Below are 25,261 nucleotides of genomic sequence, written 5' to 3'. Positions count from 1 at the left end.
GAGATCTCTTAACAAACCACTGAATTAAGCTTGGTAAATAACAGTTGGGACATCATTCAACATGAAGCACAAGATTTTGAAATGAGTATTGGTTTCCACTGGGGACATTAGTAACAGATGTTTGATTAACTGACTATATAGATGAATTTCTCCAGCTGCTAAACCTCTCCCCCTGATTGTTACCCTGAAGTGCTAGAAATAATCAGATCCAGTTCACTTGCTTTTGGAAAACTGAAGCCTTTACAAAGAAAAAATTCACAGTCATTCATCAACATTTTCAGCTTCTAGAATGCCAATTTTTGTGCATTGTCTGAGCATGAGTCAACATTATTAATGCAATGTTAATTTCCTCCCTGTTCTTCATATTTCTAACATCTGAAAGCTAGTGAATTCCATCCCAAGAAACAAGACAAACTTACTTGTGCTAAATGTTCCTCTGTAGGTTGCTTTGGCCTGTGAATTGTGGAAGCCAGTCACAAAGACATTGTATTTCTGCCCACTCCTGAGGCCTCCAATGACCCGTTCAGTGCCAGTTAAATTGAGCTTCAGGACTAGAGAGTGGTCATGTGCGGAGGTGATTGTGATGTCGTAGACAAAGACATGTTGAGGTTCAGGGTTCACCCAGTGCAGTTTAGCGCTGTTTTCTGTGATATCAGTTATTTGGACTTCACCTGTGTGCTTAACCACTGTCAAAAACAAAACTGTCATAAGGCTTCAAAGAAGAAAGCAAGTAGACTGCATTTTTAAAAGAATTCGTTTCTGAGAATGATTTCAAATAGAGAAAGAGATCATCCACAAAAACCCAAGAGACCTCAAATAAGTGCACCCCAAATATAGCATTCCCTTTGTATGGCTGATTTAATTTCAAAGCAACTCCAATTGCCACATACCTGGCACTTAACCTGGATGGTCAATTATCCCTTCTATTTCCAATGTTCAAAGACAACTACCAGTGTAGTGAAAATGGCACCATTCTAACACATCAAGGGAGGTTTCAGCAGACTTGGGCAAGGTTTGCAGAAGCCAAAAAATCTAGTTAGAAACCCCTAAGAGGGGCAGCCCTTTAAAAACAGGCCAGTGAAAATTGATCTAGTGTCCAGATCAAGGGAAGCAATAGTCCCACTCTCTTCTGCCTCAGTCAGACCACACCTGGAATGCTGTGTCTAGTTCTGGGCACCACAAATTAAGAAGGATGTTGACAAGCTGGAACGTGTGCAGAGGAGGGCAACCAAGAGGATCAAGGGTCTGGAGACCAGGTTTCATGAGGAGCGCTTGAAGGAGCTGGGAATGTTTAGCATGGAAAAGAGATTGAGAGGAGATAGGATAGCCATCTTCAAATATCTCAAGGGCTGTCACATGGAGGAGGGAGCATGCTTGTTTTCTCCTGCTCTGGAGGGTAAAACTCGAACCGATGGCTTCAAGTTACAAGAAGGGAGATTCCAACTAAACACCAGGAAGAACTTTTTGACAGCAAGAGCTGTCCAGCAGTGGAGCAGACTCTCATGAGAGGTTGCTCTGGAGGGTAGGACTCAAACCAATGGCTTCAAGTTGCAAGAAAGGTGATTCTGACTAAACATTTGGAAAAACTTTGACAGTAAGAGCTGTTCAGCAGTGAAACACAAACTGTGTTCCAAACTGTGTGTCACGGCATGTTAGTGTGTCAGCTGCAGTGTGTAGGTGTGTCACATGATCGCTCCCCACACTCCTCCGGGGGCTGGAAAGGGATTAATTTAACCTCCATTTTGCTAGTCAAATTGAATTAATGTGTTGTGAAATGGTGCATGTCTAAAAAGTGTGTCACCAACATGAAAAGTGTGGAAAGCTGTGTTTAACATATGAAGTGTGCCAACTGGGGATATTCAAAGTGTTGGTGTTGACCTTTAAAGCCCTATACGGCCTCTGCCCAGTATACCTGAAGGAGCATCTCCACCCCCATCATCCAGCCCGGATGCTGAGGTCCAGCGCCGAGGGCTTCCTGGCGGTTCCCTCATTGTGAGAAGCAAAGCTACAGGGAACTAGGCAGAGGGCCTTCTTGGTAGTGGCACCCGCCCTGTGGAACGCCCTCCCACCAGATGTCAAGGAGATAAACAAATACCTGACATTTAGAAGACATCTGAAGGCAGCCCTCTTTAGGGATGCTTTTAATGTTTAACAGACCACTGTGTTTTAATACTTTGTTGGAAGCCACCCAGAGTGGCTGGGGAAACCCAGCCAGATGGGCGGGGTACAAATAATAAATTATTTTTTTATTATTATTTCTGTAAGTGGGTATTTGGGGCTTTTCTGTCTATTTTGGCCCAGTTCTCATAAAGAACAGCTGAGGGCCCAACCTGTGTCTGAGCTCTATCACATTAACCACCTCAAGAAAACCAGCATGTCATTGAGAGGGCTGGGCTAGAACACTTCTCCCTGATACTCTGGTTTTGTATGGGCAGGGAATTATGCAGGAGAATTCCAGTCAACACTGATGCAGCCTAGAAGCAGGCTATCATACCAGCTCATCTGCTGTTTGTACACCTTATGTTCTAGTTTTGCACCAATGTTGTAGATATTAATTTCACTTGCCCGCCTGCTTGCTTAGGAAGTCTGCAGAATGTGAAACGTCCCACTGATAACGTCACCACTGACTTGTGGTGGGACTGGTGAGACCCGTTGAAGACGGTAGTTTTGAAATGATTCCTCTCTATCTTCACTTGTTAGTGAAATTTATTCTAATGAACTTGTTTGAATGATCCACTGTATTATAAAGATCTTACTGCTCCATGCTTTTTTTTTTAAAAAAAATGAAAGTCTACTGTATAGTGGGGTTTTTGGATTTTATTTTATTAGTCTTCAGGCTGAAAAACAACCCATAGAGAACAAGAGATCTCCTGATTTGTTATGGTCCATGGAAACAAGTTAATAAAAGTCAGAGGACACATGCATGTTAAAATTACTAGAAAGAAGAATTTGGTAGAGGAACACATATTAATGGGACTGAATTTTTAATCAATCTTCACAAAATATTTATTTATTTAGCACACACACAAACACATTAAAATCTACACAAAATATTTAAATCTATCCACATTGTGTATACTGATTGAAGACGAAGTTATTTATCTTCCTCTACCAAGATTATTCTTCCTAACAATTTAACATATACGTGCCACTTGACTTTCATTAATCTGTTTATGTGGACAATAACGATTTGGGAGCTCTCCTGCCAACAGCATATGGTATGAATCTTTTACAATATGCATTGCAACACATGGAGACAATGTGTTTTTGAAGCGGTATTGGCTTATTTGGTCCAAATGACAATGTTCCCAGTCAGATGATTGGAATGGGCTGACTTGGCTGTGAGATTAACCAGAAAAGTGTAATACAGTGGAAAACAATGGGCATAAAACCAACCCAGCATACAGCTAAGAAATTCATTGTCCTTAACTGCATCATGGATGTCACTCAGCTCAATGAGTAAATAGATTTATTTACACAAACATCTGATGGAATTTCGTCAGAAGAACTCCCTCAGGGCAAAATGTTCTGATCATTTAATTTTTGTCCATCTTTTAGTGCAGACCAATGTTCTGGGAGCACAGAATTTCAATGAAAGGTCAGATTTTTGGTTGGAGTATATGGGATGATGCTTCAGTTAAAACTAAGCTAACCTAGCAGCAAACTACACTTTAACTACAGGTGCCTGTAATAAAACCCCAGCGGCTTGCATTCGCCAAACTTCTTCCATTTGTGCAAGAACTACCACTTGCAGAAAACTTTCCCTCCCTCTCCCCTCTCCATGGCCCTCCATTCTGCTCTTGAGCGTTGGGTGAACTCCTAGGATTTGCAGGCTGTGCAGGCAGAGTAGAGCAAGGTAAAGTTCTGCTGCCCAAGCAGAAGTCCTTGTGCGAACAAGACAGTAGTGTTAGATACAACTCAATGGTTTCTGTTTTGTCTCTTTATTGAACAGTTGCATTGCTTGACTGTAATTGTGACCAGAGGAGCTGCAGAGAGAAAGGTGCCTAACCTTCCCACAACATCTGTTTTTCTGCTCCCAACTGCTGTTTTTGGACTACAACTCCCATCATCCCTAGCTAGCAAGAACAGTGGTCAGGGATGATGGGAAACCCTGCTCTAGAGCAGCATTTCCCAACCTTGGGCCTCTAGCTGTTTTTGGACTACAACTCCCATAATCCTCAGCTAGCAAGACCAGTGGTCAGGGATGATGGGAATTGTAGTTCAATGGTTGGAAAACCCTGCTCTAGAGAACAAATATCCCCCACTTGCCTTTTGTGGCTCCTCCACTCAAGACTGCAGCCTCCTGCAGCTCCTTTTCCTTTCCTTTTTTCAAAAAGCCAAACACGTGTGCATTTGTGTACAATGTGTAGTTTGTCCTTTACCAAAGAAAAGCAGTGGTCCTTAACTGCCGCCAAAATGCAACATGTAAGGATCAAATATGCTAAGGATAAAATATGCTAAAGACATTTGGTAAACGCTAGATACTGTACATACCTTCCAGTTTTTCTTTCGTAGTAGTAGGTGTAGAGGTAACATTATTTGGAATGTTTCTAATTGAAGGAACAAAAATTAGTTATGGATATGTGATAGGAATTTTATGGTATTAGATATATGGTAATGTTCATAACTGCACATACATAGATCAACACAGGAAGACCAACCTGGAACCATTTTGATTCTTAAACTGACCAAATCCTTTCTCTGCAAGGTTAAACTGGAAAAGCCTCCCCATTGTCTCTTTCCTCACAAGATATGTCTGTTTGAATAAGGTGTGAACCTGTGACCTGGCCCAGGAAATAAGTATTTTACCACTACAAAAGAATGGCCAGGCACCCCAGGCAATCCAATCAAGTAACTTGCCAGACAGGAGATAAACTGTGACAGGAGAAAAACAACATTTAAATTTCTGTGATGTAAGTGGGATGTATCTGAGGGGTGGTCTTAGGTTACACCCCTTCTGTGATGTATGCATAATGTTTCTGGGGGGTGGTCTTGATCTACAGAATGGGAATTTCAAAAGTCTTTATAAGCCCTTGCACAGCAATTTTGGGTTTCCTCTTCCTCTCCTGCGGGGAGCACCCTGTTGCAACAGATCAATAAAGATCAAGCTTACTAGCTGCTTTGCTTCTCAATATTCTCTGGTTGGCCTCTGTTATTCTCTCCTACCAATAGGGAACCTATGTAAGGACTCTATATGGGCTCTTGGATACCCCATAAGGGAAAAGGGCATATTTTTATTTACAACAGGATATGTGTATATTTTCCCCCATGAGCAAAGTGCTTTACAGTTCTTATAAAGTTTCCTGACCCATTTAATCTTAAATTTAATGATGTTGCCATGATCCAATGTGCTTCCCAGAGGAACAGACTAACTAGATTGCTACATGGAATTTCTCAGTTTGAGGCACCTTCCAATATCATTTTTCAGAATCTGGAGCACATTTCCCCATGCAGGAGACTGGGAAGAATAACTGCAAAAATAATCCCTTGTTCATTATCTTTTCTACACCCAGTGTCAAGATAAGTCTAATTCGCTGTCTTCAGTAGATCTCAATGTTAGCTTTGCAGACTGGCAAGCAGGGCTTGTCTCTTCCAAACAAGCCAGCAAACCCCCCCCAAAGGAGAGGTACTGGAGCTAAAACCTTGGAAAGTGAAACATACAAAACGTTCCTTTTCTCACTGTGTGCCTCACACTCTTATACAGGAAAGATAATTAATTCATCCTAAAAGTGTATTTGTCAGAAACAGAAAACATGCATACTGCTGGCAAAAAACATGTACTTCATCTGGTTTTGGGAATAAGCTGCGACTGTTCAGTCACCTGTCTTTTCCTTCTATTCAGAATGCTAAAAACTCATTAGACTTACACTTCTTTCTGGCCAAATTTTTTGACCGGCTGATCACCTTGAAACCAATCACATTGTTTCCTGATGTCTGGAGACAGGTAAAAGGCATTTTCACCTAAAAATACAAGCAGAATTTGAACAAAGCCATTCTCCCTGGCCAAACATACTATTTCAATTTAAACCATAATAAAAGTAGTCTAGTAAGTATGATAGGGGCCATATCTAAGCATTTTAATACTTTATTATACTTTATTATATACATGGAAAAATAATAATTTGCATAATCTCTTCTTCCTTTCTTCTCAGCGAAAAATGGTTTCAGTCTTGCAAGTAATAAAACACAGCTCTCCATTCTGCTGCTTCTAATTACGATATAAGCAAAATATGTGGAGACTGTAATTCTGCCAGCAACTAAAGGAAGTTTTTCTTTAGCTATAATGGGAGAGACTATGCTTTAGACTTAAATATCTTATCGGTTGACCTAAAAAAGGGGAAGAAACGGGATTTTACCAAATTAGGGTTCAAAGAGTTTTAAGTCTGCAACAGAAAGCTGGAAATTGTTGACAACTGAAAGGAGGACTATAAAGCTGTGATCCTACATACACACAAGATAAGTTTCCACAAAAAGTGTTTATGACTCCAACTTTACCAGTAATTACTAGTCTGTGGATACTGTGATTCTAAAATCCAAGAGAGATGTGCATTTCTCTTAAGGAATTCCTCATTTTCTCTTCTAAAGAGAAATGCACATCTCTCTTGGATTTTAGAATCACAGTATCCAGTTTTTTGTGGGAAAACTTTATATATGATCTTTTATGCATTTGGTTCAGCAGACCCATCTGTTTGGGGTCTTAAAATCAGTAGTCCCCTTGCAGCCTGGATTATATGGCAGCCAAGCCTGAACAGTACCCCTGTTTCTCAGCAGAAGGAGAAAAACTTCACATAATATTCATGCAACGTATGAGTTTTCTGGCAAAGCTTCATGCCTGCCAACAGCATGTTTTGAAATCTGTCTTAAAACACTCTTCTTTGGGACTGCAGAGCTGCACGCTAAACTGTAGAGAGCTTGTTCTAGAGTAGGTCCCTTAGGGCCAGCATCGCCCCGCCCCCAACTGTGTGCTTGATGCGCTGTTGCTGCTCTGCCATGCATGCTGCAACTCAGAGGGGACCTTGCATTGCAGCTGAGGCCCTCCACCTCTTGACCCCATGCCTCCTCAGGGCCTTGCATATAACTCTCTTCCAGCCCAAATGTGTACTTGGTGAAAGATCAGTGGCTAGGAGGCTGCAGTTGATGGGGCACAGCTGAGACTGCCTCTCACAATATGAGCCTGCCTGGCTTTTGAGATTTTCAGGGGCAGCCTCTCTCTTGGCCCCACCATCCCCACAGGGCCTTCTTGGTGGCTGCTCCCAGACTCTGGAACTAACTGGCTGTTGCGACCGGGTCTTTGAATGGCAGACGTTGCATATTTTCTTCTCCTTCAATGTTTTTAAATGGTTTCAACTTGTTTTCGTTCAATGTCACTTTTAAGAAGGCAACCTTTAAAAATATTTATACCTGATTGGGGTGTGGGTGTGGGTGTGTGTACACATGCTGTATCAGTGTTTAATGCATGTCATGGGCTGTCTTAGGTCCTGCACTGAGGGAAAGGTGTGACATTAACTAAACAAGTACATCACCATCATCATCTTTTTCTTCTTGTTCCACAAATGAAGTATACTGCCCCGAGACTGAAGTACATCAGTGCTCCTTTCACCTGGCTCAAATGTCCGGGGGGGGGCAATGCACACTTCACCCCCACCTCCCCTTGCACATTTCATGGTCAGCATCAAATTTCCCACTGCTGTGCCACTGCATATACTTACTGCTAATAAAAGATGGCAAGAGGTTCCCAAAGCGCAGCATAGCCTCTTCATGGAGCTCAGATGGCTTATCGACATATTTGAAGAAGACATCATTGGGCTCACTTGCCAAACTGTAGATGCTCTTGATGTTCACTTTCCTGCCAATGCCCAAAATCACAAAGAAGTATCCTTTGCATTTAGCTTCTACAATAACTCTCTGAAGGTGTTCGAGTTCTTTGCCTTTAATCTCTCCAGTCATCATCAAGACTATGACTTTGAGATCTCTAGGGTTTGGCGCACTCTCAAAGATGTGTTTTGTCGTATATTCAATTGCACTCGCCACAGCCCGTGTGCCATACAGCTGTGCCATTTGGTTGCTAATGAAATCCATCAGCTTGTCTTTGGATCCATAATCTGTCAGGGACAACTCCACCTTGACAGGAGATGTACTTGAGTTTGATTCAAACTCATAGGGAGCATGTTGGATGACAGCCACCCTGGCATGGTGCTGGGATACCTTGGGGTCAGAGCTTGTTTCCAGCTGGCTTACTACATACGAAATGTAGTTCTTCATCTCTCTGAATTGCAGATGGGTGGTGCTTTCAGAGCTGTCTAGAATGAATGCTATATCAATGTCAACATCTGTAGGAGCAGCCCGCCTGTCTCTGGTAAAAGGCCTTGTGGGACCACAGCTAGAATCAGGATCACATACATCTAAAGGAATAAACATATCACAGTTAACTCAAATATCTGAAATCAACATCCTTCAGCGTCACAGAAACAAGAGGGTGTAGGAACCTGAATTGGCATATTGCATCAGAATCACAACTTCTGGTAGCTCCCAAATAATTTTGAGAATTTCAAAGAAAGCAAATGGTTTTAAAATTCCCTCAAAATGAGTGTACAGTTTGGGCAAAAGATGAAGATGTGACAGGTCCGTTGATTCTCTCCCCAGCAAAATGCTGCAATCACTACCAGTGAATTGGACAGCTGTCCATGAAGTCATGGCATTGCTGCACTGGCTAAGTGAAGCCAGTTTTTAGACTTCAGTTTATAACTGCAGGACCCCTGCAGGGGCTAAGTATCACAGGGTAGAATGAAGGCACTTGAACAGCACTGCTGTGAGCATAAAGATGCCAGGACCACCAATGGTTCTTCTGCATGGGACGCAGGTGGAGCTGTGGTCTAAACCACTGAGCCTCTTGGGCTTGCCAATTATAAGGCTGGCAGTTCGAATTCTTGCAATGGGGTGGATTCCCGTTGTTCTGTCCCAGCTCCTGCCAACCTAGCAGTTCGAAAGCACACCAGCGCAAGTAGATAAATAGGTACCACTGTGGTGGGAAGGTAAACAGCATTTCTGTGCGCTCTGGCATCCATCTGTTGTGCCAGAAGTGGTTTAGTTAGTCATGCTGGCCACATAACCCGGAAAGCTGTCTGTGGAGAAACGGCACCTTCTTCAGCCTGAAAGTGGAGATGAGCGCCGCAAACCCATAGTTGAATTTGACTGGACTTAACCATCCAAGGGTCCTTTACCTTTTATCAGTCATGGCATATGTACTGTGACTGCCTCCAGAGGTTTGGGTAAAAAGATAGGGCTTTTTACCTTTATCTATATGGCACTAATTTAATGGCCCATAAACCTGAAAACAACTTAGCACGTTGCCACAATAAGGGTCTTTGCAAACAAAAAGTGCTCTTTCAGTTAGATACAATATTCAGAATAAAATCACTATAAAATTAGTGCATTGTGCAACAAACAATGTGTGATGTGGACATTTCCAACTGAAAAACACTTTCATATTAGGGGTGGGCAGACTGAGATCTACTGAAAGATCTCTATTCACAGTAGATCCAGAAGGGTTTCTGATTCCCACTTTGTTTAACAACAGCAACACAAAAAAGCTCCGCTGCCCCACTTTCCTAAATTGTGTTGCTGGAATAGAACACTTTGAGGGGTGTGGTAAACCAGGTGTGGATTTTGGGTCTGACTATGAATTCTTGGCTGACCATATGCTCAGGAGCACCCTTTACTTTAATTAATAGCCTGTTTCTGCCTGGCTGAGCTATGGTTCTGTACCTGGCTTCAACTGGTAGACCTCCAGGAAAACAACAACTCCCAAGCAGATCCTGTGGACCCTTCTCATAAGCATATACTGTATATTTGCACCTCACTAAGACAAACGGGTTTGGCACCTCACAAGGCATGGGTTTTAGGGGTCCAGCAGCTGCTCAAATGTACAATGGATGGGTCTGAACTGGCACAGAGCCCTGACACTGGCCTACAATGTAAAGGTACCCACACTTCAGTAGCAAAAGTAAATTTGAAGGTGTCAGGTTCTTGAATGGCTCTGCAGTGTGGTAGACAAGGGACAAAGGTTTAAAGCCTTTCCTGACAAGAGGCCCTGCCTAGCTTGCAGAAGTTCATATTGTCTGTACAGTGCAGCTAAAGCAAATTCCAAGTAATGGCTGCAAACTGTACTGTCCTTGAAAAGTACATTATATAGGAAAGAAACCCAAAAACCTTACCTAGACAAACGTGGCACGTTATTACTCTCCTAATAATTTGGTTCAGTTGATCCCTGTTGCCAGAAAATACCATGGCTTGCCCACCAGTATTGTTGATCTGGTTTAGACAAAAAAGAAAACAGGCATCAAACATTGATTGGTGTAGACAGCCCATGAATAGCTGAGGCCAAACAGAAGATTCGGTTGACTTCAGAAAACTTTGAGCAGCTTATGCTTTTTAGAGCTGCCTTCAGGCTACACAGGAGATGGTGGCTGAGAGCTAGAAATCAGGCAGTCAGTTTCATCATGCTTTTTTACAGTGCATAAAAATGAAAAGCGTTTCTTTTTCGTATTTATAAATGCTTTAATACATATGCCACTTCTTTTTTTTAAAAAACTGCAAGGCTTTAAAAGAGGGCAATATGCCTGATGGCCACAGTCCCTGGAGAATGGTTGTGGCTTAATCCCACAAAATACCCCTGGAGGAGAAGAAAAGTTGAAGGGATGCAAACCTGCAGTGCATTTATGAGGGGTCTGTCCTCTCTGGAGGTAAGGAACACAGGCACAACTCCCGCATCATATAATTTCATGACAGCGTCGTTAAGTTCTGCAGATGCTCTTGTTGGCCCATTGCTGAAGAAAACAGCCACTTTCCGCATGAGGAACCCACTGCGGGCACGTTTGAAGGTGTTCCTGGCCACAAAAGACATGGCCGTTTCTAAGCTTCGCTGTTTTGATGTCTGCGGCATTTGGAGCTCTTGAATCTGTTTGATGAGATTTGCTTTCCTCCGGGAGTCAGCAAAACGGATCTCAGTGGTGACTTCGCTGTTATAGGTAACTAACGCAACCCGGGCACCCCTGGGACAGTTGCTTTCAGCAATTGTGAGGTTGTTAACAATTGCCAACACTGCTTGCTTCGTTCTGTTGAAAATGTCTGCACTTCCCCCAGTGGCGGTATCTATAGCAAATGCCAGTTCTGTGGGGTAAACTGGACATTCCCTGGGACCTGCAGGTAGTGGATACATTAAACAAGAAAGGAATATGATCAAACACATTTGCTTCCAAAATAGCAAGGGACATATTCTGCAACTACAAACCAGTCCGTTCCTTTGAAGCCACAGCTTGCATCCGTTTCTGGTGCCAGAAACAGAGGAATCTAATATGGACTTACCATAACAGCAGGCTGTGAATAACAAAAAGAAAGAAAGAAAAAGAAAGTCAATGACTTCATAGTCTCCTCCAAATCAAACTAAGCATTAGAGGCAAAAGAAATGGACTTACGGCATTTGTCTTTGATGTTGCGTACAAGTGTGCATTGCTTTAAAGGAAAAGGAAAGGCAAACGGTGAAAAAAATGAAGAAATACAAGAAGTTTGGTACCAGGACGAAAAATTACGGAATGAGAAGATGACTTACGTCTCTTGCTTCTCCTCTGTCACCCTTGAGTCCCTGAAAGAAAGGATTTAAAAATGCAAATGTAATTGCAAGACTTGGGTTTCAGAGTGCTTGAATGATAGGAGCTTGACAGATTTCAGTCAACTGAGTAGTCAGGGAGGGGGGCAAAGGGTGTCTGTGTGGGGGAGTCAGAAGGGTCTTGCCAGGGAATGGAATAGGAAGGAAGCAAATTACAATTTATTGTCATCAGATCCTGTTTGTTGACATTGTATTTTGCAGAATTCTGCATCACTTTTATATTTGAAAATTAATAAAAAATATATAAAGTGTGTGTGTGCGTTTTGTGTGCATTCTTCCAAATAACTGTGTGCCTTGAATTCAAGCGAAAGTTTCATCGGGAGATCTTCTTAGCAAAAAATCTGAGTATCACTATACTGAAGGCCTTATCCATGAAATGTTTAGAAGGGTGCTTTGCCTGCCTTTCTACTGATTGGGTTATTCCATCAAGCCTCAGTCAAGTCCTTGGCACATTCTATGCTGTCCCCAAATCCCGCAGGCATAAGGTTGGCGCTGGAAGGAGTGCCGTAATTCTTCCACTCTTTTTGTAAGACAGATGCCTCTGGTTTCAGAGGCTGTTCTGACCGGGAGGTCCAAAATGTCACAGGAGGGTTACCTTGGGGGAAACTAAGCCTAGATCCTGACAGGAGGGGGAAGAAACCAGGGAAATTAAGGGGAAAATAATTCCAGAGCTCTCTTCGTTACTCAAGATGGTGGAGGGTGGAAAACAGGGCTTCCATCTCTGAGGCGCCAAACCCTTTTGGCCTCCCCTCCATATTTTCAAGGAGGAGGTTGGTTCAAAGGAAAATGTTCAAGGAGGAAGAGGCAAGCAGGCCACAGAGGGGAAGGAGCAGGAAAGTAGCTCCCGGAGGAGGAGGAGCCACTGCGTTTGGCTCCACCCACACCCTGATGCTGTGTGGGTCACATCATGCACCCCATGATGGCCCCCTTCTTCTGCAGAAGTTGGCGCCTCTGGTGGAGAAGGAAATAATTTATGGCCTTTGGTCTCACCCAGCAGGGCTCTTCTTATATTCCAATGAACTGAGAGGGGGTTCTTTGCTGCTGTTCACTGCTTTTTTCATTATTACCAAGCAGGAGTTGGATAGTTTATATAATAATCGCTTATCAAAATGGCACAAGTGTGGCTGGCATGAGGGTGGGTGACTCAAGCCCAGAGATATCACAAGCAAAGCCCGAAATGCACACGAAAACAGAAACCTCTGCCTCAGAATTCAGAATTGGAGTTCAAACTTTAACGGTCCAAGTTTTGAAACTGATAACTTAAAACTGTCAATTTGGATGTTTAATTTTTAGATTATTCTGCATCTTCCAGTCTCATTTCAGATTAGAAAAGCACTGATTAACATCTTCAGCTATTGTTTTACTAAAAGATGTATAAATTAATGTTCAGTTGTAAGAGTCATAGGAGTGATGTTCACATCAGCTGGCAAGAGCCAGTTCCCTCACTGTATTATCATTTCTTCTTGGAACTTTCTTTAAACTTTGCACGTATGTTTTTATGTTGTGATTTTATCCTGTGAACCACCCTGAGACTTTCAGGTATAGGGCAGTATACAAATTTAATAAACAGTAAAATAAATAAAATAAATAAAAATAAAAACAAGACTTTCAAGCAATACAAGCAAGCTAGAAATGTTCAGATCAATAACAATTTTTTCTTTATAATTCCTTAATCTCTCACACACAATTGCAGAGTTTTCCCTGTTTTTAGCAGTTCTTAATTTTATCTGTAAGCTGCCTTGAGTCCCGTCAGGGGAAAAGGCGGGGTATAAAAATAAAGATATACAAGAAATAAAGGTTTATTCAAGATAACTCGGAATCATTCTATTAGATTAACAGAGATGAAATATGGTATGTGAGTTTAATAGTAAGCTCAGTATAGAAAGAAATGTAAACGTATTCTAGACTCTTCAGCAAAATCAACATGTCAGACCAGTAATCTGTGTATTGCAAACTTACCTCTGGCCCGGGATATCCATTCTCTCCCTTTTGGCCTCGTACGCCAGGTGCCCCTGCACTTCCCTAAACAGGAAAAAGCAAACAAGAGTAAACGTGCGTGATCCAAATCCCACACATCTGCCCTTTTAAGTTAATCGCATCTGCTATGGGTTGTTTACCTGGAGAGGTTTGAATTAATGCAAACAGAGCCAGCATGATTCTACCTGGCCTTACCTGCAGACACTCCCCTCTCCATTATTTCTGCCCTGCCCTGGTCCGTGGGGCTGCCTTGACCTTCCATCACTTGCTGAGAGAGAGGGGGCAGGCTGTGAGGGTTCTGAAATTCCTCAAACCCCCCTCCCCAGATGTTCAACAGAAATCCGCTCTCCAACAAGTTACCCAAACATTTGAGAGCATTTAATTTCATTTGGAAGTTCATACTAGTTAACTGTTGTAGGGGCTCTTTTATTACCTGATGATTTGGACTTACTTATGCTGAAATAATCTTTATTTTAAGCAAGTGTTGTAAGCTGCCTTGAGGACCAGTTGGCAAAAAAGGCTTATAAATGGTTTAAATAACATTTTTGTTCATGTACACTATGCAGACTCCTGTGTGTTTGTGCAGAATAGGTTGGATCCATAAATAGTGTGTGAAAAACAAACAGCCAGTAGTACTTGCAACTGTTTCTGCAGTGCAATACCAGGTAGCTTTGAATACAGCTTCGAATACAGCTTGCACAAGTTTTTGCACAAGTACGTGGACACTTATTTAGATTTATGCTCTAGCATGAGCCGTAAAACAGCACCACTGTGAACAGAAAGCACCTTCGACAAGCATGCCACATTTGAGTCTAACTCTATGATGTGTTTGGCTGCAGTTGGCCCAATCAGAGTTTACTAGAGATCTCTTCTCTAGTAAACTGGAAGTGGAAGCTGATCTTTGCCTTGTAACTGATCATTTTGACGGTCTGAGACCGATTTTGTGCTGGCACCTACGGCACTTTTATGAATATATGAGTACAGTGGTACCACGCAAGATGAATGCCTCGCAAGACGAAAAACTCGCAGGACAAAAGAGTTTTTCGTTTTTTGAGTTGCTTCGCAAGACGAATTTCCCTATGGGCTTGCTTTGCAAGACGAAAACGTCTTGCACCTTTTTTTAAAAACCGTCAATGCATTCCTATGGGAAACCGTCAATGCACAGTGGTGCTTCGCAAGACGAAAAAATTCACAAGACGAAAAAACTCGCAGAACGAATTAATTTCGTCTTGCGAGGCACCACTGTACTGGGACTTCTTTTTTTACCCAAAAAAGGCACCGAATACAACTATGCAAGTAGCTGCAACAGGATGAAACTGGGAATAAAGAAAATGATTTGTAGAAGAACATGAACCAAGCAGGCTCTCAGTTTAATCTTCCGCTATCAAACACAGGGAGCTACATTACCCTGAGACCTCTGCTTCCTTTGGGGCCAGGATCTCCAACGCCACCATTATCTCCAGGCGCACCCTGTTGAAAACAGAGCAAAGCATTATCTCTCTGGCACATATCACTCGTGGGCTACTGTATTTTAGCATAAGGAACATAATTAAAATTTTTCTAAGTACCCTTGTTCCTGGATATCCTGGGAAACCCGGCTCCCCCTGTGGAAATAAGAAACAGGTTGTGGGTTCAATGAAGCAAAGGCAGCGACCTTCCCTTGTCTGTTCCCAGAAATAAAAGGGCTCAGATGTTCCCAGCTGTGCCAAACCAGACCTGAGGAGGCACCCAACAGGCATGCCATGCCACGCCACTCAGTAGAAAGAAACCACCTCCATCAATTCTGCTTTGAAATTGTGTTCCCAACCCCCTGTAAGGGCAAATTAACATGGGGGGGGGGGAATTCATGCAACATAAGACTGATGTTGCCTGGATGCTCCTCACCCCCATGAATGCTTGAGATGCTGTAAATGGGAAGTAATTGGCTGGTGTGGAATTGTCCCAAGGAACCACTTCCCACTGCCATGTGCTGCTACAATGACTCTAGAATAGGGAGGGCCACGCAACATGCAGGAAGAGGACATGGGCAGGGTTGCCTTACAAGGCAAGATACCCTGGGAGGGGCAAGAGGCCTTGCGCTCCTTGATACACATTTTGCTTTCACCAAACTCAACTGCAAAGACATGCCTTGTGGATTAGGCACCATTCATGTATCTATCGGATAAAGGCAAGCCCTGGGACTGTACATACCTTTCTGCCTTTAGCTCCTGCCCTGCCAACTCCATCTCGTCCATCATCTCCCTACAAGACATAAAGGTGCAGAACATGAATGCGCAACACATCCTGGAGCTTAGAGCTGTCTTCAGCCAGTGTACGTGATCCTCAAAATTAGACATGCCAGAAGGCCAAGGCTAATGTGTTCAAAAAGGGTTCTTTGAAAGAGAGGATTGGGAGAGTTGAAACGGAGGCTCTGTGAAGTGGATTGCAAGCTGCCAGCGCTGGCCTCGCTGCAGGGATCAAGCTCTTCAGCCTCTCAGAAGCGAGCCTGTGGGGATTGGCTGTTCGTTTCTCAATGGGGAAATGCTGTTCAGCAACTTACGGTAAGCCACACTTACCGTCTCTCCTCGGGGCCCAGTGGGACCATTGGGACCCTTTGGACCAGCATTGCCAGGTTCGCCCTGTGTTAAAAATAATAAATTTAACTTAGGATGCAAGCTAGTATAACACAGTACTTAAGGGGCTCGGATATGAACCCCTGGTTGGAATCGCTTCTGCAATAGGCTCATGAGGTGACCTTAGGAAATCTGCCTTCTCTGCTTAAGCACTCCCATCTGAAATATGGGGGTAACAATACTAATCTCACATGCAGGAGGGTTGTAAACATTGCAACAAGATAATGTAAATAAAGGGCTCTCAACACTTGAAGGAGCGTCTCCACCTTCCTCGTTCAGCCCGGACGCTGAGGTCCAGCTCGGACAGGGAATCCTTGGTGCAGCGGGGAGGTTGGTACACCAAGAGGAATCCTGTACTGCCCCTATTGCCCAACTTCCAGAACATGCACTCAGAAAACTGGATCTTCCCAGTAGGACGCCTGATGCAAGCTAATGACTTCCTAAAAATCACTGCAACCCCCCCCCACCCACATGACCTGGGTTGCTGTGCGTAAGAGAAACCTGGTGGGCAAGCAGCAGCAAGGACAGGCCCATCTGCTTCCTCCAACTAGGTCTCTGTCACACATGCCAGGTCAAATCCTCCATCCACAATCAGGTTGTGGATGGCAGTGGTTTTATTCATCATTGACCTGGCATTGCACAGCAACACCTTCAGGTCATGTGGGTTTCCCCTGTTGATTCCAGTATCCATCCAGTCAAGGCCAGACCCGGAGGCAGGGATAGTCTTCAAACAACGACTAAACCTGCCTCCTTGGTAATGACATGGTCTGGTCTTAGCGTAACTCCTCCTCCTGCCCATGATCACCGAGATCGGATGTCCCAGTGCTTCCCCCCTGTGGAACTTGTCCCAGCCATCGTGTTGGCTGGGGCCTCACTCCCAGGCAGCTCTGATCCCGCCCCTTAAAAACAAAACACAAACTATACAGAACCAATAAAACAACAACAACAAAAAAGGAACAGAACAATTATACTAAAATTAATCCCCAACCAAATATCCATCCCACCCACCCACCCCCAACAAAGGAAAAAAGAAATAAAAATTTAAATTGCCACCGACTGCTTGAGGACATTTTAAAGCAGTTTAACCACTTGGAACAGGGAAGCAATGGCAGAACACTTCCCCAAAAGTTTGTTCCAAATAAGGGCCTGGGCCACGCCCCCTGGGCCAGTTGGAAAAGGCCCTGGAAGGGAGCAGGCCCTGCAGTCCTCCCCACAGCATATGCGCAGAATCCCATTTTTAATTTTGAGCTACAGAAGAACTTTGAGAGAAATAATCATGCTTGTTCTGTACTGCTTCCGAGCACAAAGCAGCTTCACATTTCAAACTGGGCATTCAGACATTTGGGCAACGTCACTGGAGCTGACCTCTTATATTTACGGCTTTCAAAGTGATATTGTTAAAATGCATGCCGTCACAGAAGAATGGGGATGACTCCCCTTCATAAGAGGAACCCTGGAAAATCATTCACATCTTAACACCAACATTAGTGTCCCCCATCTCCAGCCGTTCTCTGTAATTTTGTCACTTACCTTTTTCCCAAGAGGACCCGGCCGGCCACGCTCCCCAGCAACTCCTGGTGGGCCTCCACCGCCCTATGGAGACCAAGGTCTGGAGATTGGCAACAGAGCAATAGCGCAAACATAACAACAGGAACAGCATGAACAGAAATTCTTATGGAAGCTCAGGGGGCAGGATTTAATCTATGTTCAGATGTACTTGGGCAGCATTTGGAATCAAGATGGTAGACTGAACCTTTCAAAACTGCACTGATTCTAACCACTGACTTCAAAACTCAACCCATTTTTTGGTTTCTTAGAATTCCTTAGCAATGTTGGAAATAAGGCAGCCATGAGAACCAGATTCTGCACTCATATAATCCCCAGATGAATTTGGGCAAATAAGTGCAGTTCCTTTAAAACCTAAATTTCAAACTTTTAAAATGCTGCACTCATATTTGGTAATTTTGTCAACTTTATTTCCAATTCCAGTTTTCGGCAACACTGGAAGAATTTGTGGAAGGAACTGCTACAATGAATTTCTGCGAATGCTACTCAATAACATCACAGCAGCCTCATTATTATTACAGTATGTATTTATTTCTACTCCGCCTTTTTGCCTGACAGAGAAAATTCTGCTGGACGGATTTTTGAATGAAACTTTTCAGACTAACAGAAACAAGGAGCATTTTGTTACAATTTGTGAAGGATCTTGACAAGATGGAATGTGTGCAGAGGAGGGCAACCAAGATGATGCTCTTGAACCCAAACCTTATGAGGAACGGAAAGAAGCAGTTGGGTATGTTTAGCCTGGAAAAGAGGAGACTGAGAGGAGATATTATAGCCTTCTTCAAATCTCTGAAGGGCTTTCACATGGAAGGTGGAGAAAGCTTGTTTCTCCTGCTCCGGAGGGTATGACTCAAACCAATGGATTCAGGTTACAAGAAATGAGATTCCAGCTAAACATCAGGAAAAACTTTCTGACACTAAGAACTGTTGGCAGTGGAATGGATGACCTTGGAAGGTGGTGGACACCCCTTCCTTGGAAGTATTTTAGCAGAGGTTGGACGGCCACCTGTCATGGATGCTTGAGCTGAGATTCCTGCAATGCAAGGGGTTGGACTAGATGACCCTGAAGGGTTCCTCCCAAATCTACAATTCTATGATTCTAAAAAGAATAAAATAATTTTACCCTTGGACCAGGCAGGCCTTGCTCTCCTCGAAGACCTGGAGTTCCAATGGTGCCAGGCGCTCCCTGTACATAAGCAAAAGCAAATAGCTGAGGTAAAAAACATTCAATACAAAAATCGGAATTTTGCCGAAACACAAAGGAGCAGTAACATAAGGCCCGGGTTCAACTTTTGAGGTCATGGCACTATTTCTTCCCCGATATAAGTAAATCTCAGGAAATGACAAAAACATACTTTCCCATGTCATGACACCACAAAATAATATATAGAAGCTCTGTGCAGACATTTCTTCAGTAAATATATAATGGTCTGCACCAGGGCCGCAGCTAAGGAGTGGTGAGGAAGGCTCCTGCCAGGGACACAGGTAAGGGGGGGGGCAAAATCGGCTAAAAATATAAAAATAAATTAAATAATGGATTTTCTGTGAAAGAATTCATTACGAGGTTAGGTGCGTGAGGAATTGAATAGGTGGAGGAAGGGTGGAGGAGAGGTGGAAAGAAAAGCTAATTTGTCTGTGGCTGGGGGGTGCAATCAGGATGGTTCTGCAAGATCACCCAGCTACGGCTCTGGTCTGCACTGGACCTGAATTAAACCAGTATCCCATGCAGTAGGCTAAATATACAACATTAACTATTTAGCGATCCAATGATGGTCTCTGTGCAATTCCACCGTTGGTACATTTTCAATTCACATCCCCAGAAATTATGTAGAAAGGTAAAGTCCACAGCATCCTTTGCAGGGGGAAGAGAGAATCACCACTTACTTACTATTGTTATGAATGGACAGATTTACCTTACCAGGCATATATTTGAGCTGTGACGTTTCCTGGCCTTTGGGCTCCCACTGTTTACTGCCTCACCTGGGAAAATGCTTCAGCTGCAGCCCACAAAGGCTCAAGCCACATTCAAGGTGCCACAAGTCTCCTTTCTGTTCTCTGTTGTGCAACAGACTAGCAGGGCTCTGCCCTGGAATGTCACCAGAAATGCCAGAAATAAGCTACAGAATCTCCTCACCTGTGGTCCTCTTGGACCTGGTTCTCCCACAGATCCTGGTGTACCTGCTGGGCCTCTGTTTCCCTAAAATATAAGAGTAATTGAGTAGCCAGTTGGCTGTAGATTAAGGACCGCAAAAAGAAAAAAGCACTTCTTCACAACATGTGGAATTTACTACCCCTAGGTGAGGTACTGAACCGGGTGTGAAGACTTTTCTGCTTTCCTCTGCCTCTGCTTCTCAAACCACGCATACACGGCCTACCCTGTGAATTCTGCTTCCTTTTTAATGAGAGTCTGTATGCCTAAAGTAGATTAGGCAAATCCATGGAGTTTTTGCGTTCAAACAGCAGGACTGGGCATCTCTTGCCTCCATCTGTTGCCTCTTCTCAGAAATATCTGCACTGACCACTGCTGGGAACAGGGTTCTGGGCTAGAGTCTAGCATTTAAAAGATGAAATGTAATTTTCCTAAATGTTGTCCAGTATCTACATGAGTATGAATATGCATTCAATAAATGTTCATCTTTAAATAAATAAAAATTCCACGAGTGCACACCTGAACGAAATGTGCTATGCATGGCTTTGGAGGACACCATGTAAACCTCACTGAATTTCAGGTCTTATTTATTACTAATAGGTTCACAATATTTTTTTTTCCCAGACATGAGCCACCTGTGAAGCATATTCATGTCTGCAAACGTCCTAACAATTGCCTTGTATAAATGAGCAGTGTACATGATTAGCTAAAAAAAAAAAAGATCCATAAATGGTTCAGCTGCTTCTAGGGCAAATGTTTCTACAACAAATTATCCTAAATGCAAAGTTACCTAACAAAATTATATTTAATATCAGAATTGCAGGAATTCTCATTTGCATTCTTCAAATCTGATATACCGTATTTTTCGTCCTATAGGGCACACTGGCCCATAGGACGCACCTAATTTTGGGGGGGGGGGGATTTTTAAAAAATATATATTCCCCCCCCACCAGCCGCGGGGCTGGGGCGAGGAAAGCCCGAGCTTCCCCCGACCCCAGCCCCCAGAACAGGCTGCCGCCCGCAAGCCTTGCGAGCCCGGCGGGGCCTCCCGCTGGGCGCGCAAGGCTTGCGGACATCTGCCCGAAGCACAGGGCGTGCTCCGCAGCGCGTCCCGTGCTTTGGGCTGCAGGCTGCTGCCCGCAAGCCTTGGGAGCCCGGCGGGCACTCGCGCCAGGCTCCCAAGGCTTGCGGATAGCTTCCTGAAGCCTGGAGAGCGAGAGGGATCGGTGCGCACCGACGCCTCTCGCTCTCCAGGCTTCAGCGAAAGCCTGCATTCGCCCCATAGGACGCACACACATTTCCCCTTCATTTTTGGAGGGGGAAAAGTGCGTCCTATAGGGCGAAAAATACGGTAACTTCTCCTGTTCTGCAACCCATATTCCCAGTTATGGATCTTTAAAAAAAAGAAAAAGAAAAATGGTGCAGAAGTATTATATTTTGCATGTAGATTGTTAGCACTTACTTTGATCCCTGGAGGTCCTCTTCTGCCCTGTTCTCCCTGCAAATTGATAAAAAGCACAGCCGCAAACAGTAATGTGAAGCTATCTCTAGCAACAACCTCTGTTCTATTTTTGTCACTGCCTCTGCTTTGCAGTCTCCTTTCATGGTTCCCTGATAGGAAACAGGCCACTTATTCTGAACTTCCTTTGTGGGAAGGCATGTGGAAGATCACAGCAGAGCTAAGTAGCTGTTTTAGCTAAACAAGCCTTATCCGACACCTCCTCTGGTTCAGCTTCTGGCCCTCCTTTCCTTCAATGTTTCTTCCCCAGTGATGCCCATGACATGGCTTTCCCCCAGACAGCACCCACATTCTCACTGCCCTCACCCAGATCCCTTAGGAATACCCTGCTTCATAACACCAGGCAATATGTCCCCCACCCAATGAAGCTGGCGTTCTTGTGGTAAAACCATTCCCTGTAACAGGCAGGGCCAAGCCTCCTTCATCACGGTAATGTGGCCTCCCGCCAAGCCTCAGCCCTGGGGCCCATTGCGACTGAAAGTGTTATATCCAGATATGAAGGTGCGTCAGTCCACATTTGCCACGTGTTCCTCCCAATATGCCCTCGCTCCAAAGCTGGCGTGAAACCCGCTGAATTGTCTCAGGCAGCAACCAGCTCAAGGTGGCTGAGTGCAGGGAATCCATCCCTGATGATACTGCCATGGGAGCAGAAGAGCACGCAGGGGAGAGCAAGGAAATGGCTCATGCCACCAGGAAAGGCCAGGCATCCCTGAAGAAATACGGTACTGCTTTCTTCACGGATAACATCACAAACAGAAGGAACTTTGCTGTTTGTTACACCTGGCTGTTTCCCCTAGTTTCTCTCATTGGTTTTGTAAGTAACCAAATACTATAATCCCAACGCATTGATTTCTAACAGTAGCATGAGCTTGGCTGGAAGGCGCACAATTCAGATGTTACTGAAGCTAAGCAAGTGTGGAGCCAGTCATAGGAGACCACCTGGGAACCCTGCTGAATGTCAGCTTGAACGCCATGATGGAATAAAGGTGGGCTCTAAATGCACCTACATAAATAAATAAGGAAGAACCCACACTGGGGTGCTGCACCAACCTGCACCCCTCCAAATTGTTTTCAAGAAGCAAATCTTGATGAAGGACAGTATGAAAAATATTACAAATAACAGCTCAGTTCTCTGTCCTGATGCATTGTTGATGGAGTGTAGCAAAGCTGTTTCCTTCCATTACACACTAGGAAGCATTAGCCAGAATCAAACTAAACAGTAGGGGAAATGAACAGGACTCACATTTCTTCCAGGTCCTCCTGGGGTACCTGCTGGTCCATCTCTTCCAGGTTCTCCCTGGGACAGACAAAGCACAGAGTCTGTTTATTGCTTTATAGGCAAAGAGTAATCAATATAACAACATTTTGTTTGAATTATCAGTTTTTATTGCAATGACAATCCAATGAAATGAGCTCTACCGTTTGTCCAAGTTCACCCTTTTGGCCTTTAGCTCCTGGCTGAGTGACATCAGGTCCTGGTGAGCCCTGGAAAATAGAAAAAGTCATTAGTGAGGAAGCATTTGCTTTAGTAACTTCCTGAGCAGCCATGATTTGTGTTTTGAAGCAGGTGCTGCAAAATTAACATGCCTTGAGATCTCAGATTCTTATGCTATATATATTTCCCCTGCCTCAGCACAGTGGAAGGGATTCAACTAGCAAAGGCTGATGCCTCGATTGCTTTGAGGGTTGGGCTCTAGGAGCCCAAATTTCAGTCACCTCAGAAGAGGTAGCTGCATCTGCATGCAGTAAGGTGCATCCAGTACCCTAGAAGTTCCCGTTCCAGAGAGCCACCACTTGGTCAGCAGAGAAACCTAAATAAATTGAGACAGCTTGTGGCCCACTCCCAGGAACCATGTACACATTAGGGGCTGCTTGTATAGTATGCCAGAGATGGGGAAGAACCAAAATTGTGTGTGTGTTTTAGTGATGCACACCACTGGACACCAAGAGCCTTCTGTTTCACAGAGAAACTGCTCCATGACAGTTGCCACAGTCTAAAGTCTGAAATAAAAACCCTTGAAAAATGTTCAGCATATTTACCGAATCTCCTCGCAATCCACGGTCGCCACGCTCTCCTCTTTCTCCTTTGACTCCTTTGGCACCCTGCAAAGGTATATATCCACATCATAACACAGCTGAAAGGCACCCAGCACAGCTATGGCTTTCTGCAGTCAGTGTGTCGCTTGCAGCTTTAAGTATGTTGTCTGACGATTGCTGATTTCCCACAAAGAAAGCACTAATGAAATGGAAAATGGACTGCATTCTTGCATCTATGTCAGGGCCTCTTTAATACCAAACAAGAGGACCCCGCCTTAGGCCGCCTGTGTCTTTTCTGATGTAGAATCAGAGGTGTTGGTGCCTGTGTTGGACCCGTGGAGGTCTTGAGGTTGCAAGCATTTTGCCGGCAGCAGCTCTGGGTTCACATTTGCCCTTGTGTGTTTTGAGTACTTTAATAGATAACATAAAACTTACCCGTCTACCGGGGCCTCCCCTGTCCCCAGGAGATCCTGGATGGCCTCTGTCTCCCTGGCAAAAGCAATCACATTATTCACATCTATTAATGAAAGTTTGTTACATAAAACAAATATTTTCCAAACCAGAAAAGTTTCCTTTAAATGACCAAATGTTGCCCAGGCAACTTACTTCTTCGCCATCTATTCCATCGAGGCCAGCCTCACCCAATTCACCCTGCAGAAGGGAACAAAGCAGTTATTACAGGGCAAACCACCAAATTTACACAAAGGTGACAATGCATTGTTTTTAGGAGACAATGCATGGTACACATTTTTTCCTTCTGATAATTCTAAATGGTTACATACCTTTTCCCCTTGGAATCCACGACCTCCCTAGAGAGATACGAGAAAAGGAAGGTTATTCGTGTAAACAAAACCTTGTTCCTCAGAAACCCAAATTAGAGAAATAAATCAAATGATAATCAAGGGGCCACCACAGTTCGAACCATCAATCTTCTGATCAGCAAGCCCAAGAGGCTCAGTGGTTTAGACCACTGTAACTCCCATCATCCCTAACCAGCAGGACCAGTGGTCAGAGATGCTGGAAATTGTAGTTCCAAAACAGCTGGAGGGAACTCTGCTCTAGAGAATAAGACAGACATTCTAGACCAGGAATGTGGACCTTCAGGTCCGTGCCAGGGACAGAGGTCAAGTGTGACTCTCCAGGCCTCTTTCTCCAGCTGCCAGAACTCTCTGGAGAGTACCTGCCCTCCCCCAGGCCACGGTCTCTCAGGGACTCTGCTCTGCTTCTCAGGTGCTTCTCCCTGGCTGCACTGTGTCCTTGTACTGTGACAGTGCCTCTCACTTGCCTGAACAGAGGACAGAGGTGGGTGAGAGTGGTTTTGTATGTGAAGAAACCTCTTCCCTTTGCACAGGGTGGAGTGCAGTCTATTGTGCAAAGCTTTCCTGTAGCTTACTTGGGTCTGAGTTGAGGTCATTTTGGGTTCCCTCCATTCTGCTAAACCTGTTTTGCAATGGCTTGGTGTCTACATGCAAATAAATGAATTAGCTTGAAACTAACTTACTGCGGAAAACTAACCTTCTGCTGCCTCTGGCCCCATCCACCCTGACATGTGGCCTGCAGAGGGCTGGCCATTGGGCTGAAAGGGTGACCACCCCTGTCAGTCTGGGTTTAGGTGAGGGCACAACCAATTCCAGGTTTAGGGAGCGGAGTTTCACAGCATAATCCTCTATGTGCCTGCCCCATGGTAAATCCCACTGAGCTCAACGGGGTTACTCTCAGGTAAGTGGGTATATGAG

The 25,261-nt window shown here is 44.1% G+C and overlaps 1 protein-coding gene across 16 annotated transcripts in view; it reads right to left on the bottom strand.

The window, feature by feature from the left end:
* Window positions 1-25,261, bottom strand: part of COL6A3 (collagen type VI alpha 3 chain) — a 107,363-nt gene that overhangs the window by 18,017 nt on the left and 64,085 nt on the right. For 15 of the 16 annotated variants that reach the window (XM_083400216.1, XM_083400212.1, XM_083400220.1 and 12 more), the window contains 24 exons: window positions 24,308-24,334; window positions 24,132-24,176; window positions 23,961-24,014; window positions 23,529-23,591; window positions 22,908-22,973; window positions 22,732-22,785; window positions 21,432-21,467; window positions 19,955-20,017; window positions 18,944-19,006; window positions 17,785-17,847; window positions 16,198-16,260; window positions 15,833-15,883; window positions 15,211-15,246; window positions 15,050-15,112; window positions 13,625-13,687; window positions 11,609-11,641; window positions 11,475-11,511; window positions 11,365-11,376; window positions 10,706-11,199; window positions 10,215-10,311; window positions 7,710-8,402; window positions 5,868-5,961; window positions 4,495-4,550; window positions 420-686 (listed from right to left, as the gene is read on the bottom strand). In XM_083400216.1, the coding sequence (XP_083256342.1) occupies window positions 420-686; window positions 4,495-4,550; window positions 5,868-5,961; window positions 7,710-8,402; window positions 10,215-10,311; window positions 10,706-11,199; window positions 11,365-11,376; window positions 11,475-11,511; window positions 11,609-11,641; window positions 13,625-13,687; window positions 15,050-15,112; window positions 15,211-15,246; window positions 15,833-15,883; window positions 16,198-16,260; window positions 17,785-17,847; window positions 18,944-19,006; window positions 19,955-20,017; window positions 21,432-21,467; window positions 22,732-22,785; window positions 22,908-22,973; window positions 23,529-23,591; window positions 23,961-24,014; window positions 24,132-24,176; window positions 24,308-24,334 (2,593 nt within the window). The remainder of the gene's footprint in view (window positions 1-419; window positions 687-4,494; window positions 4,551-5,867; window positions 5,962-7,709; window positions 8,403-10,214; window positions 10,312-10,705; window positions 11,200-11,364; window positions 11,377-11,474; window positions 11,512-11,608; window positions 11,642-13,624; window positions 13,688-15,049; window positions 15,113-15,210; window positions 15,247-15,832; window positions 15,884-16,197; window positions 16,261-17,784; window positions 17,848-18,943; window positions 19,007-19,954; window positions 20,018-21,431; window positions 21,468-22,731; window positions 22,786-22,907; window positions 22,974-23,528; window positions 23,592-23,960; window positions 24,015-24,131; window positions 24,177-24,307; window positions 24,335-25,261) is intronic. The other variant, XM_083400217.1, reaches the window with a different exon arrangement.

The sequence above is a fragment of the Podarcis tiliguerta genome, assembly GCF_965153285.1.
Source record: "Podarcis tiliguerta genome assembly, chromosome: 1".
NCBI classification, from domain to species: Eukaryota; Metazoa; Chordata; class Lepidosauria; order Squamata; family Lacertidae; genus Podarcis; species Podarcis tiliguerta.
This window is presented reverse-complemented; position numbering and strand designations above follow the sequence as displayed.